Consider the following 17,611-nt stretch of genomic DNA (forward strand, 5'->3'; position numbering starts at 1 on the left):
AAATTAATACATTATTATATTATAAAACTAGAAATAACCTTGATTTATTTTATGTAAGAAAATTTTCTAACTGAGCTTCATAGTAAACTATCTATTATTCCTGCAGATGAATCAATTAGTACTCTGTTACACGATGTGGGTACAAATTTTGAATTAAATAGTGATAACTAATAACATTAATTGGATGAGATACTGAAAGTTACAAAACAAGATATTATATTAGAAGAAGTCCCACGAGTCTTTGCATCATCTTAACAATATATTGTGATCACTACGTAATAAGGTAAAGTACTTATTTATGTAAAGAAAAATTTAAGTCAACCTGAATTCACGATAAATATACAAAAGAAAATTTAACAGGTTATTATTTTTGATTAAAATTCAACCATAATTATTTTTACAGCCGATTAGATTATTGTTTACACATTGTAGAAAACACTAACAGGTAAGGTCTTTAAAGAAAAATATGAATTATTTAAATCTATATATTTGGCTAGTTCATTACCAATATTTATCAGCGGCCATGAAGTTATAGATAGAGATGGAGAGTTATCTTTTTTAGCTGCCGATTAATCTACTTTATATTTGGTCTCATTATAATAAAAAATATAGACTGTTTATCTTGCATCTTTAAATTCTTAAATATAGGCTATAAAATAATTTAAATTAATTAACATCTAATTAGATGGATTGAAACCATTTTATACTTCAGATAATCAACCATATTCAATGTTGGTAGTCGTATCCCTTTTAGAAGAATTGCTTGTTTTATGTCTAGATTCTACTTATAAACCATACAAAATTTTCTAGAAACAAATGAATTCTAATATAATATCTCATTCTTCATTGATTTAAAAGGATGGCTAAATTTTACTTCTAGTTCAAACAGATTTTTAACTTATTTTGTTTAAGGTTTCAGCTAAATCTGGAATGTAGCCAGATGATATTTAATTTACAGAAATTAATACACTAAAGCTTTAAGAAGAGGAATTACTGTTTTATTTTAAATTTATTAGCCCAAATTTAGTTTTAGCATTAGGATATTCTACATATTTAATTTTGGATATATTATAAAATTAAATTATTGACAAGGAGAATTACAGTCAAAAGTTATGTGTTTATAAGTACAATTAAGCTTTAAGTTTTTTTCCTACTAATAACTTTGAATTAATTAGTTATAATTAAATCTCATAAAAAGCATCTATATTATAATATTAACTGTTAAATACTTAGTAAAAAGTTTAAAAATAAATCGAAAATATGTAATTTCTTTCAGCTGCTAACTTACTTATTCACAAAATTAGTAGATAAAATATAGTATAATATACAACAACTGATTTAACTCTTTAAAATGAAAAAATTATTCTGTTAAGTGGTAAAGTTGGGAATAAAATTTATTCTACTAGTTATATAAACTTAGCGTAATAAATAATTGATGCTGTTCTTATTAAAGGTAATTATCTTAACTAAATTTAATTAATTTAAAATTTGAATTTAGAATAACACCCAATATGTGTATAATTTATTAATACTAATATATTAGCTATAGTTATTTTATGCTCTTTGTTTAATCTAAATAATCAGTATTTCAAATAGCAAACCAATTTAAATATATAATAGAAATTTTTAAATAAAATTTATTCTTAATAGATGTCAATATTGTTGTATAAGTATTAAATTCCGCTAGATTTTAATACTTATTTGGTATTCTAAAGTTATCTAGACTCAGATTTCGACTAAATTTAAATTTTTAATGCTATGAATTAGAAAGATTACTAAAAATATTTGTCTGTTATTATTAAAAAAAAATATTTCAAAATTCTACCTATAACATTACTATTTCTATTTTTAAATAATGAGTGCCCTGAATTTTTCTATGATAATGAATTTAATATATTCAAATTACTTTAACAATCTATTATTAATTACAGTTAATTAGAAGGATACCTAGAGGCTATAATATAGTTTTTTTAGATTATTTTAGGAGGGTAAATTAATTCAAAATATATATCTAGAGAGTATAAAGAAAATACCATTTTGAGCGTATCAGATAACAACATTGTTAATAGTATTTGTAGTTAATTAATTACTCGTATTAAAGACTATTTTATACTATCCTAGCCATAGTTTGATATCAAGGGTATTTAACTTAGTGTGTTTTAACTGTTTTTCTACTATAATGAAAACATGGCAAAAGATTTTTATTTACAACTTATATATGCACCTTAAATACCTAATGGATTATAAAATAATTTGAGCATATCCTTGATTGAATTTGCTAAATCAACTGTATTAGACAAATAATAATTGTCATTTAATGTAAATTAGCTATAAGTCATTTGTATTCTTATTCTTGAAATATATCAAAATTTTAATTTAGATGTCACTTATTTTGACCCAACAGACTGGTTTCATATATTTTCAAGTCTATTGAAAGTTAAAACAGGCAAAAAATAGATTATTAAGTAAAAAGTAAAATCTTATGAGAATATCTCACAATATCTTTAATATATACCTATACTTTGTTAAACAGATAGTTAAATATAAGTTTTACTCTAGCATATATTACCTACTGAAGATTAGTTATACTTAAATATTGTTATTTCTATTTTCCATATATTAAAAATAATTAATATTGAAACTGATTATTTATAGGAAGTAATTTAAACATATACTGATACAAATAAGAATGATATTTAGTTTAATACTTTATCAAAAATATTTTTATTAGTTTAAAATGATATAGAGTTGAATAACTCTAAAAATATTGAATATTTTATTTAACTAGATATTAGTAAAATAGCGAAAACATAAATATGTACTATATATTTAGAAAATTTATGTTCTATCTGTGATGATAGCCTTCAATATAAAATACTATCTTAGTTATTTAGTATCAGTATATAAACTTTACACGAATATATATCACCGGCTGAATTTTTATAATTTTTAGTTTATGCATTTGCCTAAAATCCATTGCAAGGTTACAATTTATTACAATAAAATTCACACTTAATACAAGCTTAAATTTAATATTTGTTCATTTTTATTATAAACTATGATCTTACTATTGCTGCAGATTTAGTATAAAATAAAAATAGTTTTTAGTAACTCTAAAATTATGTAAAGTAAAAACTATCTAAAAATTTGAAACATGATATTAATATTTCTTAATTAATTTTTATTAACTCTTAAGATCCATTAAGTGTATCAGAGTAAGCACATTTGTCAAAAAGTATGTATGGAGTTCAGATTTTTTAATTTATTATTAATACATAGACGCCTGCGTAAATAAAATAATTAATTTTAGGTGAATAAAATATCTCTTAAACACTATTAAATAAAGATTAAATTATTCCATTAGTTAAGTAAATCTAGGATATAGAATTAAAGTTACCACTGCTTAAAATTTATAAATTTAATAAAGAGTTAAACGATATCTTACTTCAATAGCTTTAATAAATTATATAAAGTTAACAATATGATAAAATTTATAAGCAAATGAATATTATTAATGATTATTTACATATTAATAAAGATTTTCAAATTTGTGGGGACATACTTTAATTGATATATAAAATTGATGATAAAGATATTAAAACCAAAGTGTATGAACTATTAGTGGATACTTTTGTAAAAGTTACGGACCCATAAACAACTCTAAAACTATACTTAGAGTTATTCCGTAATGAAGATTATGGTGACACATAAAAAATAATAGAGAATATATTACTGAAAATTGAATTACAATTAAGTTATAAATAAGCTATGGTTGCTGTTATTTAGTAAGACTTAATAGAGCATCAATACCAATAATAAAATGAGAAGAAGAAAGGTATGATAGTTTCTAATTTATGCAAATGTGGATAATCATCGTTTGATATTTTACCTAAGACTCATTTAGTAACTGTATAGCTATATGATGGATCCAAAGTAGAAATTAATACAAAAGAAAATACAAATTTAACGTTTTGTTTCCCATGTGGACATAGTTATCATTAGTAATGCCTAGAAGAGACGCAGACTAGCTTGCATAATAGATAAAATATAATTGATTAGACTTTAGAAAATAATTAATAAGATCAAATACATATAGCCGAACGAATGTAACAATGTCCTCGTTGCTCTCAATGATTTAACTATTTTATTTAATTTCTAATATATAGTATTATGTCAAATGACTTCTCGTTTATAGCGAATAAATAAAATTTTATACAATACGTCCATATACGCCTAACAATCTTAATATGATGACAATATTCTATCTATAATTTTAAAACCGACTCATTTTCCAAAGTCTAAGGCAATCTTAGAGGAATAACCCATAATTTTTGTACCAACAATTGGTTTTTGTTAGTCTTGTGGACGCCCAAGCATGATTTTCTGTAATAAATGTAATCATGGTTGGTGTAGTATAACCTGCAAAGATTAAGATTGCTTTAAACATTTTATGTTATGTTAACTTGAAAGAGGAATAGCTGATTTAGTTTTTTATATACTTAAAACGAGTTTTAGATAACTAGTGATATCTAAATCAATTAATAATGCAATTATGGTATCATTAGAGCTTTTTGGATAGTATACTAAGCCATAAAATTTATTAAGGCCTTATAATTTGGAAATGATCCTTGAAAGGTTTACTGACTTTTAAACATTATTTAATAAATTTGAAAATGATTTTTACATAGATTCTGATCTATCTCAGCTTAAGAAAAGAATTTTTAGCGATGAACTAATCTAGTATATTTATTCAATTTATATGACTAGAAAAATACCTATTATGAATGATAACTAATAGATGATCGGAGATGGCCTGTATTAAATATCAAGCATGATAAATCATAATTGTCGTGCTACCTCTAAAATATCATTTGATAATTTAAAAATATAACTTTATCGAGTTGTGGATAATGGAAACTTAACATTAGATTTTAAAAATCGTGGAGACCTAAAAAGTTAAGGTATAGAATGTTTTTGCGAGGACTGTTAAGAGTGATTCTATTTCTTATTTTTTGTCGTTTGTTTATTAATTTATATTTATAAAATATTAACATTTATATATCTAATTATATACTAAATATATTTATTATAACTAAATGCCAGAACATCCTGAAGTTAGATAAATTACAAATATGATAAATAACAACTTTTCCACAGTTAAATTCAATGCATTTTAATAAAAGTAAATTTCAGATAAGTAACAGTCACTATAAATTAATGGAGAGTATTATATTCATGCAGATCAGCGTGGAAAACAGCTAAAATTAAATATCTCATTTGAGCCTGTCTAGAAATTATAGTAAAGTAATTATTTTGGAACATTTACAACTTAATAAACGAAAAATGATTTCTCAATAATTATAGGATTCGGCTTATTAGGATATTTCTCTATAGATTCTACACCCAACCTTAACGCTTTACTAAGTTTTTAAAACAAAAACATGCATCTTAATCTTGTTTCTAAAAACCCACAGACTGTTTATTACTATTTGGGTGATTATAATCTAGCTAGGGGCCCGGATCCGATTTTTTAATAGGAAGATTTTAAAGTCTTAGTACTTAAAACTAATTTTAAAGACAAGAATATATCAGATATTTTAATGAACTAACGATACTTTAATGGAGTTGGAAACTATCTCAGATCCGAAATCATACATAGAGCAAATATCCATCCTTTTAAAGCTATTTCTTATCTAGATCCCGAGTTTATTAATCTTGTGATCAGTATCCTAGAAGAAGCATTTTCATTTACAAGCAATGCTGTTTTATTTAATAATTGGTTAAAATGTTATGGGAAAGCTTCAAATTGTATTAAAGATAAGAATAATCGATCTATATGGACCTTCAGACCAATAAGAGAAAAATAAACAATTTAAAGTAGTAGTAATGATATAAAAGATATTTAAAAATTTTTGACTATGATGTCAATAAAATGATATGATCACTTTCATAAGACCAATACTAAGATGAACTTAATCAAGCAATATACCCATACAATGAACATATTAAAAGTTTTTCCAAGAGTGATATTACTGTCATTTTAAACCACTTAATAGATAACTGTTGAATGCCTTTTAATTTCTTTCTTTACTATTCTATGAATATTCAAACCTAACATAGGTAAGCTTAATAGTAATCCTAACCACTATCCTGTGACTAAAAACAAAAATGGAAACACAAAAGGTGAATAGACGTCTATCTGACAAAATTTATTAACAGCTTCAGCATAAATGCTAGTGTCGTATGGAGGGCTTTAAACGTTCATCTATAAATTGTATAAATATAATTATAAACCAATATAACCTAGAGCTAAAAAGAATAAGAAGGCCAAAACCCAAGCGGTTATAGACATTTTAAGCACAGGATTTAATTAATAAAATTATATAATATCAATAAAACAACAATTTTTCATTAGTTATCAAATGGACAGCTTTATTAATATATAACCCTCTGTGAATTCTTCTAAAATAGATAATCTATAGGACAGTATCGTATAAGTTAAGTAAGAAACAGTTTATACAACCTATAATTTAGTTGAATTTATGAAGCATTTTAATAAATATTATAGTAAATTGACTAATGCACTCTTAGATATGAGAGCTGATGTAGATATCATGAAAAATGACAATAAATAAATAGTAGATTATATCCTTAAAGATGTCGAAGATGGAGAAGTATGCCATAAGTGCGGTGAGCCTTTTATTTGTTACCACTCCAAATATCATGAAACTAGGAAATCTACATATTTTTCTAAACGGTTAAATAGTAATTGGGGCTAAATTTTAATAAGCCATATATTCAATGATAGGATTGCTCAGCCCTGTATTGATTTCTATTTTTTCTTGGGCTTTTCTATATAATATTCAAGATGCATCTAATATTTTTATTTATAGAGGAGCATGTGAAGCTTTTATAACTATAACCTGCATATTGTGTGTTTTTGCTTTATTTAGTGTATTTATTACTGCATTTACAGATCCAGGAATCATCCCTGGAAAAGAATTACTAGAAAGTTTTACAGCCACATTAAATGAAAAAATTTAATCTAAAAGCAATACTATACGTGCTTTACCATAAACCTAAAAAGACTTAAAGATTTCATCAAATTGTTAATCATAGTTACCATCAGAATCATCTATGACGCTAACAATATTAAGTTCATTGCATAAACCAGAAACACCATTAAAATTTTAGTTGAAGGGATATAGTTTTAATTCTAAATATTGTTCAACTTGTCGATTTTATCGACCTTTAAGAGCTACCCATGCATCTATATCAAATGTATGCATATAAAGGTATGATCATTTTTGCGCTTGGATAGGTACAGATGTTGCATTGCATAACCATGGATTGTTTTATTTGATGTTATTCATAGTTTTTATTCAATTATCTGTGATGATATTGATTAATCTTACCATAATTATATATTCGATATAAGCATTTGTAAATATTGATGTTATTCCTGCTAACTTGAAAGGTTTAGGAATATTTGGCATGATAATGATGTTGACATTATTAGGCGGTGCGGGGTATATTATTTTTTCTTTGTGTTAATTAATGTAATATCATGTTAATCTTTTAAAAACCGGTACTCTTACGAAAGAGGATTCTGGTGTCAATAATGCATAAGTATCTGGTCCATTTTCGTATTTTAATCTATGGCTAAATTTTAAATTATGTTTTAAAGGATTAACATAGAAAAGATTACTTAAAAATGCAATTATATAATAAAATTATATAATAAATTTAGTTGAGAAAAATCCCTATATAGTAAACTTAGACTCATTAGGAAGAATTTTATTAATGAATGGTTATTAATAGTTCATGTCTACAAATATTGCTTTATCAGAAGAAGATTAGGTTAAAGCACAGTCATTTAAACATTTTTATGATGAAAGTTAATAAAAGAATTAATTAATTAATAATTAGTTAACATATTTATAAATTTTAACAATACGTGACGGCGTGGAGTTCGGCCTACTAAGGAGTAGGGACTAAGTAATTTAAACCAAAGAAGATTTTGATAGTATAAAAGATACTCGACCTGATCTTTTTGTCGAAAAAGAGTCTAAGAGAGATATGCTTTCATTGGTTAAGGTATGCTAGAAAAAAATAAAAGATAATGGCAGAGTTGATTAGAAATAAGAAATAGCTGTTGCATAAATATGAATATTATTAAATTCACTGATAAAATATAGTAATATCGATAATTTAATCAAAAATATCAAAATATAAAACTTCTTCAAAGTTTCCGCTAGAATTAATTTCTTCTTAAATTGTGATAGTAACTTCTTATTTATTAGTATCAGTATACAATTTAATTTGATCTTATAGATAATCTTTTTTACATTCTTCCTCTTATATTTATTCCTACTAGAACTCTTCTATTTATTTATCTTGTAAATTCTAATGATCAAAATAATTTATTTCTGGGATTTGATTAACAGAAAATGATTAATAATCACCATCAAATTATGTGTATTCCTCAACTTACTTATTTACTTATTAATATGTCTTATTCACAATTTTAAACTTGTTTTTAAGAAACATGTCATGTTATCTCGTTTAGATATAACTACTATATTTGCTTAACTCTTTTTAAGGAGAATTACTTCTAACAAACAAAATTTATCTAGATTTTTTATAAACCAGAGTTTATTCTCTTTGTTCATACGAACTTTTAACTTTGTGCATTCTTTATTTATCTAAATTATTAACCCTTTCTATCTCTTTAATCTTTTCATTACGTATATAGTCATTATTCTTTCGCATGTGTGTAGAAACCTATTTATAAATAGGCGAATATGTGGTTAGTAAAGTCTTAGCATTAACAATATTATCAAGTAAATACGCATTATCGTGATCTTTTTTCCTTTACTATAAATGAATCTAATGCAAAGGTTTAACTATCTTACAATTTGGTTTTTTATGATCGACCGATGCCTATGGTGACTAAATTCTTCCAATTAAAATATTATCATGATAATTGCGGAATTAATCCATTTTTTAACCAATATAAATTTATTATAGTAAATAATTAATAATAAAATCCGAAACTAAAAACTACTTTAATAGTATGTTTATATGACCTTTTCCTTATTACAGAAAATGATTCTTGCTCTTTCTTGTTGGTATCCGCTTATAAGCGTCACTATCTAAGATGGATAGTTTACAATAACAGCTTCTGGTTATTGTCCCATTAACAAAGCAGGATAAGTTACAGAAATATAAGTAGAATATTAATCAGAAACAACATTTAATACGGTTATGTAACTAGTATAAAACCAGAAGGTTTATATTTTTGATTGTCGTGATGTTGATGGAATGACAGTAGAATAATGTAAGTCAATGATGAAAAAATGGAAATGGTATCCAATAATCTCACTTTCTGCTATAATGAAAGTCCCACATACAGAAATTGAAGGTGTAAATTTCACAGTGGAAACAGGTCCTTGCTTTGCGTTTGTTATTGGGCCAACTTTTTGGATTATCATAAGCATATTCTCAATTTTAATTTTAATAAGATGTGTATTCTGTACGTTTTACTTAAGACAATACTGGACAGCTTTGTATTAGAGAGAAATTTCGGAGTAGCCAAAGAAACCTTTGGAAGTGAAGTAAATTGACCAGTGAAGTTATTTTGATGTCTGTATCATAAATGTTATTTTATCCTATAGTATATTTGATGATTTAGTATATATTATGAACTCTTATAATTATATATGTATTATATGTGAGTAGTATTATATTAAGTATATAGTATAGTATAATTTCATAATATAATAGGATATAAATAATATTGATTAAATAATTATATCACTGCAATTATATATAAACAATAGCTTTAGATACGCTAGTCAAATTTACTTTTCTATAATCACTTATTATTTAATAATATAAAAATGAAACGACCACACAGAACACTCAATAACAACGGAACCAATTAAGATTACGACCCTAAGTAACTTTAAATTCTCACTAACGAGCTACTAACACTAAATATTTAGAAAAAAGAACTCTAATAGTAAATTTAATTAATAGAGAGTAGTATAAAATAAAAATAAAATTTTAACTCATCCAAACTTCTTGCTCTAGAACAAGAGTATTGTGATTTATAATTAGCTTAAAGAACTGCTAAAACATAAATGTAAGATGCAATGAAGACATTCAATCTATTAATTAAAGAAGAAGAGTGCTTTAACTAACAACGAAATGCTGAAAACTCTAATACCCTGCTATTAAAATCATGTGAAACACTAAAGAATGAAATAAGCGAACTAGAGATTAAATTTGAATTAGAATAAAAATTAAAAAACACTAATTTTGATGATTTTGTGAACAAGAAAACTAGAATTTTATAGGACTTTTAAAGTCAAAATTCCATTTTAGACAATAAAATTACTAGAGCTCTGGTTTAAAAGAAGTAGTTGGAGGATAAGACCGCTTAATGTGTAAAATAAAATGATGAAATAATCATATAGACATAAAAAGTTTAAATTGAATTAAAACTAGTTTAAAAAAATTATAATGATGCTAAAAATGTTTTATAGGAAATTTAAGATTAACATTTAGGGGAGAAAATACTTAATTTAGAGAATTAAATGCGCTTATAACTTTAATTAATTTAAAAATATGAGTTGCTATAGGTAAATGATTTAACTAAGATTCTAAACTAATGTGATAACCTGAAAATATAGAGCTAATACTATTAAAAATAATTTGAATAAGTTTTTGATACATTTGATATGAAAAACCTCTAAAACATATTTTAGAGTTTTATTTAGTATAAAGAACAATAAAAATTAAAACTAGAAGACCATTAATTCCTGTATAATAAAAATTGTAGTTAAACTGACTACCTCAATGAATAAACATTTTAATGCCGATAAAAATTATAGGAGTTATAAATTGAAGTGGATAATTAGTTAATATTGCTGAAACAAATTACCATGGAACAAAAAACTATTGATAAATAATTGTTTATTAAAGAGTAATAATTAGATGAGCTGTCTCTAGAAAGCTTATAGTTTTAGCTATAGGAGCTTGAAATATAAAATTAGAAGATGGACGATATTGTCAATGCAAAACTTAAATGAGTCACTTACATTAACTAGGTACTCCGTTACTGTATAATACCACAACCGTTTCACCTCTATTTTATAGCTATATAACTAGATCACCTGCTTTGTTTCCTATACATGATTCATACATATCATCAATTTTATTGGTAAGTAGAATAGTACCTGGAATTTCTAAATTTCGTGCAAAAGCTTCAACTAATTTATTATCATCATAAATATAAATACCAGAGTCTCCCTACCAATGTCTATTTAATGTTCTAATGCATTTATTTTAAAGTTATTCAATGGGAACACATACTAGTTGCTAAGTGTAAATAGTTGGTGAAAAAATCATAACTGATTTAAAACTAGTGAAATTACCAAAAAAGTTACCAGAAATGTGAGCTAGTATATCTTCAAATTTTCCAGATAATGATAGACCTGATGCACCTGATATATCTGTGCTACTTTATACCTATCCTTAAAATTTAAAAAACCCTGTACCTTGAAATTTGATTGTTTTTTCTATGTTCACATTCGAATAACTAAACTATGAAACAGTTTAACCAGAATTAATATCCAACTCAAATAATTATTCGTCTTTAATATTAAGTCTTAAAATACCAGCATTTCTAACAAAAATATGAGTTACATTACACTTATCAACATTAAGTTCAGCTCTAGCACACGGGAATAAAGCTTTTTTTGGTGAAATCTATAAACTATTAATATCATAGAATAACTCAGCCTTAAATATACCTTATTTATTTGTTGTAATTTTATTTCTTAAGATAACTGTTACTCCATTATTTATTGTGAGTGATGATAAATTTTCTGCCAATACTTGTTAATCAATCATTTCCAAAGTATATGATTTACAATATCCAAAAGCAGATGAGACATAAATAGTTGAGATAAGTAACAGTGGAACCATAAATAAGCCCCCCACAAAAATTATTTAAAGTTTAATAATTGATTTCATACGAATGCAGTAGTCTCTATCAAACATTTTTCTTTAAATTTATTATATTATAATACAATATAATACATAAACTTCACTTTTTATATTTTCCATAAATCATTTTGTCAACTCTTAGTAACTCTCTTGTTAAATTCTCATTCCTTCGTCGCAGGCTCTATATTTCATCTATATTCTATTTATTTTATTCATAGTTTACTTCCTTTTCATGAGATAAAATTAGTATCTCGGCTTATTATTGCTTACTCAATACTTTTAATTAACTAATACGATCTCTTTATCCTTCGATACAATCATTAAGTTTGCACATATCTGCAGCAGCGGATTTGAGCAAATTTAATTTATCTGCATCCACCTATTACAACTGCTACTATAATACTTTAACCTTTTAAGCCAATTATGCATTAATAGCTCTTTGACTCTATTCTGCTATCTTAAGTCTTTCTTAAAATGATTTTTACTATTATTCTTAAAATACTCTCATTTCTTCTCTAGTAGCCCTAATTTCTTGTTTTAAAGCATCATTTTCTCTATCCGTTAACTATAATTTATCGGAAATACCTGCTTATCTTGTTTCATAAATATGCTTTAACTACTCTATATCTTATAATGCTCTAGAATGATCAGCCTATAAAGATAATAGTCGTTTTTTAGTTGATTCTAGTTCATTTTATAACTAGCCTATAGAGTCTCGAGACTACGCAACTATTGCATCTCTTTCTTTCTCTAAAGTATTAATCTACTCTTAAGCACGTTATCGTATCGATGTCACAATTTTATTATTATCAGCATTTATTTAATTTAATGTTTGTGCTTCAATAGATGGAGACTTGTGTAAATGTTAGTTATATTCTTAACTTTGCTCTTGCAACCCCGAATCTCCTAAATTAAAATCATTAAGTTATTATTAAGATGTTGCAACATCTTTTAATGAAGGCATAAATTATACAGATCTTGTTGAATCAACTAAAGATTCACCAATTGTAGTTGGCCTTTAAGCTTCAGTGTCTAATAACATTTTATATTTTTACAATATTCTGTTAGACAAATCTCCATCAACATTAGAATCAAATGATTATTCCATTTAGTGAAATTTGAAAATTTGTTATATACGTATATAATAATGTAAATATCATTAACATTATATATTGTTTATACACATATAAAAGTAGTGTAACTTAGAATGAGTAAATGGGAAAAGGTCCCACAATATTATGAATAATACAAACTAAAACAACTATAATAAAGCTAATATTAATCAAATAAAAAAATTCTATATAAATCTCAAGAGAGTTCATTATCAACAATTAATTAGAAATTATCATTTCTTCCAATATTAACCCTATCGATGATTCCAGAATAATTCACGCTTTCGAGATGTCCATAGAAGTATGTATAAAATTAGACATAAAGTTAAATTACAAATCCTGAGTTAAATAATATTTTTTGTCTATGCGAAGATAGATTTTCATAATAACCATTATAAACTTTAAAGCCTTAAAGATAGAAAATAGATAAACTCACATTGAAGCAAGAAAGTTTTGGTGAACATTTTATCAAAACCAGAGAAAATATTACATCCTCGTAGCGGTTATATTACCCATCTGAAAAATTGTTCATGCAATGGGCATATATAAATGGTAAGTTTCCTTAAAAATCATCTCTATGTTTACCAGATACTGCTTAAGACGAATAATATTTTGCAAATTTCTAGTTAAAAAAAATTAATTAAACTTAGTGATATGTTATAATACAATTCAATAGATAATTTTAAATTTTAGAATGTAAACACTGGAGGTAAAGATCTAATCATTGTTTCCTGATCTGTCTTTGTTTGTTATTGAGGTATCCTAAGATATCTTAGAAAATCCATCATAGTATCCAGAAATTACGACTTCTACAGAAAAGTAATTAACGGCGTAAAAAGCTAAAGCACCATCTGGATGGAGTCTACCAAATTCTCACTACTAGTAGAAAATTAACGCGATTCTTAAATAGTCTAAAGATGCTCGATACTTGTTTATTATTTAGAAGTATCTCGAAAGCTAGTATATAGCTAGAAAGACAAATGAAACATTTATTGAGATTTATAATCTCCTTAGACAAGGTAATTTACCATCAGCAGTATCGTCACTTACTTCTTCGAACTTATAACTCCACGCAGCCATGCTTACAGGCTACCAAACACTGCTAGGACATAATTCTCTTGAACTTGATATTAAAGAATGGATCTTGTAAGCAAAGAACTTTTCGCTTAATAAAAAATATCCATTGTTAGAAAGGGCTGTTTTTGGTGTCATTTCAGGAAATCCTTAGCCAATTCGAGAATGGCTTGGCCCATCCAAATCTGATACTGATGAGGCCTGGATTTGTTGTATATCAGGAATCAGAGAATCACTATGTGGGGGTTCTGGCCGCTCTTATCTAGCACAAACTATCTAACTTTTGTCAAAATCGAAGTTCGATGGCCAAAAACTAATTTCCGGTGATTATACCAATTACATCAGTTAAATTATTGTAGAATTCACAAAATTGAATGAAATTTATGATGAAAATGCATTGATATAACAGCGAAAAATTGCACTTATTGCATCTCACATATTAAGTACAATTAATTAAATTCCATTAAAAACTTAACTTACTATAAACCTTTAAAGTTAGCTTAACAACTTAATTGAGACTTATGTCCGTCAGATCCTAAATTAATAAAATCCAGCAGATTCAGAGCTTATTCCGTACTTTATTTTCAATTTAGATAACTTCACTTCAATTTAGCTAATTCTTATTTACTTGAAACAGACGCGAAACTATCAACTTGCAATACAATTAGCAGAGGAAAGTCTTCAAAACGATGTTGATTCAATTTTGTAATTTCGATTTTTAGCTATTTAGTAACTTAGTGAAATGTACTTGAATAACCAATAGTTGGCTAATTTGAGTTAATTAGCAGTTTTTGGAAGATTTCCATTAAGCGCAAATATATCCTTTATATATCTGCTATTTATTTCCAGAAACTTGATTATAAATGACTTTTTTGAAGAATTAAAAAATGTAATTCAATTACTTATTGGCTTATTAGATAGTTTTAAAAACTCAATAAGCGAGGTTTTAATAGAAGAATTCAATATAATAATGTTATTTTCTCGTGCTATAAACAGTGATTTTGTAGATAAAATGAGGGATGGAAAGGATAAGTAATCTATTTTAAAAACCTTTTCGGAAATGTAAAATAATTATTTCACATGTTTAGACCTTATTAAAACCGGATCTTTTCTGATTTTTAGCAATCAGGCAGAGATAGTAGCTACAGAATAAATTTTTAATAGTTAGAGCCATCAACGTGAGTAAAGCATTTAGAAGCTAATAGAAAAAGTAGTATCAGATTCACTCGTTAATATTTCACACTCATTATTCGTATATTGCACATAATAGGAACTTTAGAAACGCAATTAATACCTTAACAATATCATTGGCCTTTGTGACTATATTTCAGATGAATCTGCTAATTTCATATTACTAAATGTAATAACAAAAACAAGCTTAGCTGAAATACTTATGGTTGCAGAAAAAGCGTAAATAGGTCTTTTATGTAATTAGTGACCAAATTTATCACTATCATACAATACCAAATCCTAGATAGTTTTCTAGTGCAAATGTCAATTTCTCCCGCAGTACGTTCTCATCTTTGTACGCAGGTAGACATAAAACATTCCCACATGTATGCGCAGTAGGATACCCAGTCAATGAGTCACCAGAACACTCTATTGTGAATCGACAGAAGCCATTGATTGGAACCCGATGAGTAGAGAAAACAAATAATAAGAAATTCTCTTTGTCCTTTTACGGGAGGCTATGGATCAATACCCAAAACATTTTAATCGTTGAATGATTTTTATTAAACGGCTCAGAATATTTAGTTATTTATTATAATTAAGTTAAATCTGTAGCCGACTTCCCACCTAGAATCTGCTCAAGCTAGAACGGGAGCAAATTCGTTTACTTAAAAATAGGAATCACTTGAGTGAACCCGATTCTGATATAGTTTATTATAGCCTGTTATTGGAGTATTTCAAAGTAAATACGCTAATGAATATATTCATCTAAATTTTCGTTAGTAACAGATGTTTTTGCACCATTATCAGTCAAGTCTTTCGTAACTTACCAATCGAAAACATCGCTAGTAACCGAAAAATTTAGACATAAATCGGATATATCAGTTCCTTAATTGCGCAAAGTTTGTAGATTGAGCAGATTAGTTAATAACTCCTCATCAAGTGCTAAAAGATCCGAATACTCAACCTTAAACAAATCGTTAAGGGTTCTAATATCAACTTTGTCGTATAAAACGGTCTATTCTTTAAGAAGTAGTTTGTAGAAAAACGGTGGTAATCGATCTCCAATACATATACCGTTCAGCAGAGCTACACCCAGAAATAACCCAAAATAAGTGAATTACCGCTTCAAATCCTCTTCTTACAAAACCGAAAAATTATCAATCCACACTGCCTGGTTGTCATATGTTTTAAACATGCAAAAATCTCGCTTAAATATCTCCTGAATCCCGATATAAATAAACTCATTTTTGAGCCCTCCCCCATCAGCTCCTTTTTCACCTTCGAATTTCACTCTAAAATCTTGCCGTGCAGCGGTTCCTGCATGTTCTAACGATCCAGCAACTGCGATTATAAACGATATGTAATCAATCAAAATGCGTTCTCTGGACACGTTCACTACCATATTTTTGGAGTCAATATGTCTGAATGGTTCCTACCGTAGCATGACCTGTAGCTCTGATAACGATGCCAAGCCAACATAATCGAAAGCGTTGATCTCCGTTGATTTGTTCTTCTTGACTATCTCTTTCACCTTGTCAAACTAGTCACGGCGTTCTGGTGGCTACAGATCCTGCTCTTCGACATGTTTAGCATAGTATGAGCTAGCGTGCTGCTTCTTGTAGCTCGCAAAAAATGGAACCCTTGGGGGTTAGATTTTGAGCAGCAGAAGCCGCTGAGCAGGTGCGAGGACACGGCTTAGAAAATCGAAAATTTCAGGGTCCTTTCGCTCCAGTTTTATACTGAAAAGACGGTTATAGAAAGAAGAAATCAGTCGCAAGTTATCAGTTTTAAGTGCCCTAAAATCTGTAAATTTAGCGATTGCGAACTCCATATCTGGAATGGAAAGATAGCAGTTAAAGCTATCTAGAGTAAGTAAGAGGGTTTCTGGCGTTAGTATATGTAAGTTGTCCAGGATCTGGGCGCGTGGTTACTGTGATTGGATTTAATATATTTCTGTGACTGGTAGATCTGGAGAATCATAGGATGAGAATTTATATAGATTAAATAGCGGTTTCAGATCGTTTGATAGTTTGGTTATTATTATTTCCGCGCAATTAGCTGACTTGTGAATAGCCTATGAAAGTGTTATTTTTTATTTGGATAGAAAGAATGATATTTTCATAGCCATATCGAGTGTGAACCATGTCTATGGGTTTAAGTTGAGCTATTTTAGTGTGATTTCAACTTAAATAGCGATGGTTGGTCTAGCCATTCGAATATAAATGATGTATAATGTA

The 17,611-nt window shown here is 26.9% G+C and overlaps 13 protein-coding genes across 13 annotated transcripts; 8 read left to right on the top strand and 5 right to left on the bottom strand. All coding sequences in view use genetic code 6, as the record gives it.

Moving 5' to 3' along the window:
• Positions 1-51: 51 nt before the first annotated feature.
• SS50377_23438 (uncharacterized protein) lies at positions 52-4,134 on the top strand (the record flags this gene model as incomplete). The annotated part of the gene is made up of 1 exon (XM_067907303.1): positions 52-4,134. One exon carries the CDS (start codon positions 52-54, stop codon positions 4,132-4,134), a length of 4,083 nt encoding a protein of 1,360 aa, XP_067764277.1.
• Positions 4,135-4,177: 43 nt separating this feature from the next.
• SS50377_23439 (uncharacterized protein) lies at positions 4,178-4,996 on the top strand (the record flags this gene model as incomplete). Its single annotated transcript, XM_067907304.1, has 1 exon — positions 4,178-4,996. One exon carries the CDS (start codon positions 4,178-4,180, stop codon positions 4,994-4,996), a length of 819 nt encoding a protein of 272 aa, XP_067764278.1.
• Positions 4,997-5,096: 100 nt separating this feature from the next.
• SS50377_23440 (Formamidopyrimidine-DNA glycosylase) lies at positions 5,097-5,936 on the top strand (the record flags this gene model as incomplete). Its single annotated transcript, XM_067907305.1, has 1 exon — positions 5,097-5,936. The coding sequence occupies one exon, from the start codon at positions 5,097-5,099 to the stop codon at positions 5,934-5,936; it is 840 nt and encodes a 279-aa protein (XP_067764279.1).
• Positions 5,937-5,947: 11 nt separating this feature from the next.
• On the bottom strand, positions 5,948-6,352 carry SS50377_23441 (Cornichon protein; the record flags this gene model as incomplete). The annotated part of the gene is made up of 1 exon (XM_067907306.1): positions 5,948-6,352. The coding sequence occupies one exon, from the start codon at positions 6,350-6,352 to the stop codon at positions 5,948-5,950; it is 405 nt and encodes a 134-aa protein (XP_067764280.1).
• Positions 6,353-6,621: 269 nt separating this feature from the next.
• On the top strand, positions 6,622-8,169 carry SS50377_23442 (Palmitoyltransferase; the record flags this gene model as incomplete). Its single annotated transcript, XM_067907307.1, has 1 exon — positions 6,622-8,169. The coding sequence occupies one exon, from the start codon at positions 6,622-6,624 to the stop codon at positions 8,167-8,169; it is 1,548 nt and encodes a 515-aa protein (XP_067764281.1).
• A 12-nt stretch (positions 8,170-8,181) lies between these two features.
• SS50377_23443 (uncharacterized protein) lies at positions 8,182-9,003 on the bottom strand (the record flags this gene model as incomplete). Its single annotated transcript, XM_067907308.1, has 1 exon — positions 8,182-9,003. The coding sequence occupies one exon, from the start codon at positions 9,001-9,003 to the stop codon at positions 8,182-8,184; it is 822 nt and encodes a 273-aa protein (XP_067764282.1).
• Positions 9,004-9,108: 105 nt separating this feature from the next.
• Positions 9,109-9,633, top strand: SS50377_23444 (uncharacterized protein; the record flags this gene model as incomplete). The annotated part of the gene is made up of 1 exon (XM_067907309.1): positions 9,109-9,633. The coding sequence occupies one exon, from the start codon at positions 9,109-9,111 to the stop codon at positions 9,631-9,633; it is 525 nt and encodes a 174-aa protein (XP_067764283.1).
• Positions 9,634-9,902: 269 nt separating this feature from the next.
• On the top strand, positions 9,903-11,096 carry SS50377_23445 (uncharacterized protein; the record flags this gene model as incomplete). Its single annotated transcript, XM_067907310.1, has 1 exon — positions 9,903-11,096. The coding sequence occupies one exon, from the start codon at positions 9,903-9,905 to the stop codon at positions 11,094-11,096; it is 1,194 nt and encodes a 397-aa protein (XP_067764284.1).
• Position 11,097: 1 nt separating this feature from the next.
• On the bottom strand, positions 11,098-12,069 carry SS50377_23446 (uncharacterized protein; the record flags this gene model as incomplete). The annotated part of the gene is made up of 1 exon (XM_067907311.1): positions 11,098-12,069. One exon carries the CDS (start codon positions 12,067-12,069, stop codon positions 11,098-11,100), a length of 972 nt encoding a protein of 323 aa, XP_067764285.1.
• Positions 12,070-12,115: 46 nt separating this feature from the next.
• On the bottom strand, positions 12,116-13,123 carry SS50377_23447 (uncharacterized protein; the record flags this gene model as incomplete). Its single annotated transcript, XM_067907312.1, has 1 exon — positions 12,116-13,123. The coding sequence occupies one exon, from the start codon at positions 13,121-13,123 to the stop codon at positions 12,116-12,118; it is 1,008 nt and encodes a 335-aa protein (XP_067764286.1).
• Positions 13,124-13,162: 39 nt separating this feature from the next.
• Positions 13,163-13,780, top strand: SS50377_23448 (uncharacterized protein; the record flags this gene model as incomplete). Its single annotated transcript, XM_067907313.1, has 1 exon — positions 13,163-13,780. The coding sequence occupies one exon, from the start codon at positions 13,163-13,165 to the stop codon at positions 13,778-13,780; it is 618 nt and encodes a 205-aa protein (XP_067764287.1).
• Positions 13,781-13,821: 41 nt separating this feature from the next.
• On the top strand, positions 13,822-15,639 carry SS50377_23449 (uncharacterized protein; the record flags this gene model as incomplete). Its single annotated transcript, XM_067907314.1, has 1 exon — positions 13,822-15,639. One exon carries the CDS (start codon positions 13,822-13,824, stop codon positions 15,637-15,639), a length of 1,818 nt encoding a protein of 605 aa, XP_067764288.1.
• Positions 15,640-15,654: 15 nt separating this feature from the next.
• On the bottom strand, positions 15,655-17,586 carry SS50377_23450 (Ubiquitin-protein ligase; the record flags this gene model as incomplete). Its single annotated transcript, XM_067907315.1, has 1 exon — positions 15,655-17,586. One exon carries the CDS (start codon positions 17,584-17,586, stop codon positions 15,655-15,657), a length of 1,932 nt encoding a protein of 643 aa, XP_067764289.1.
• Positions 17,587-17,611: the final 25 nt, after the last annotated feature.

This window comes from Spironucleus salmonicida, chromosome 4, assembly GCF_000497125.1.
Source record: "Spironucleus salmonicida strain ATCC 50377 chromosome 4, whole genome shotgun sequence".
Classification (NCBI taxonomy): Eukaryota; Fornicata; order Diplomonadida; family Hexamitidae; genus Spironucleus; species Spironucleus salmonicida.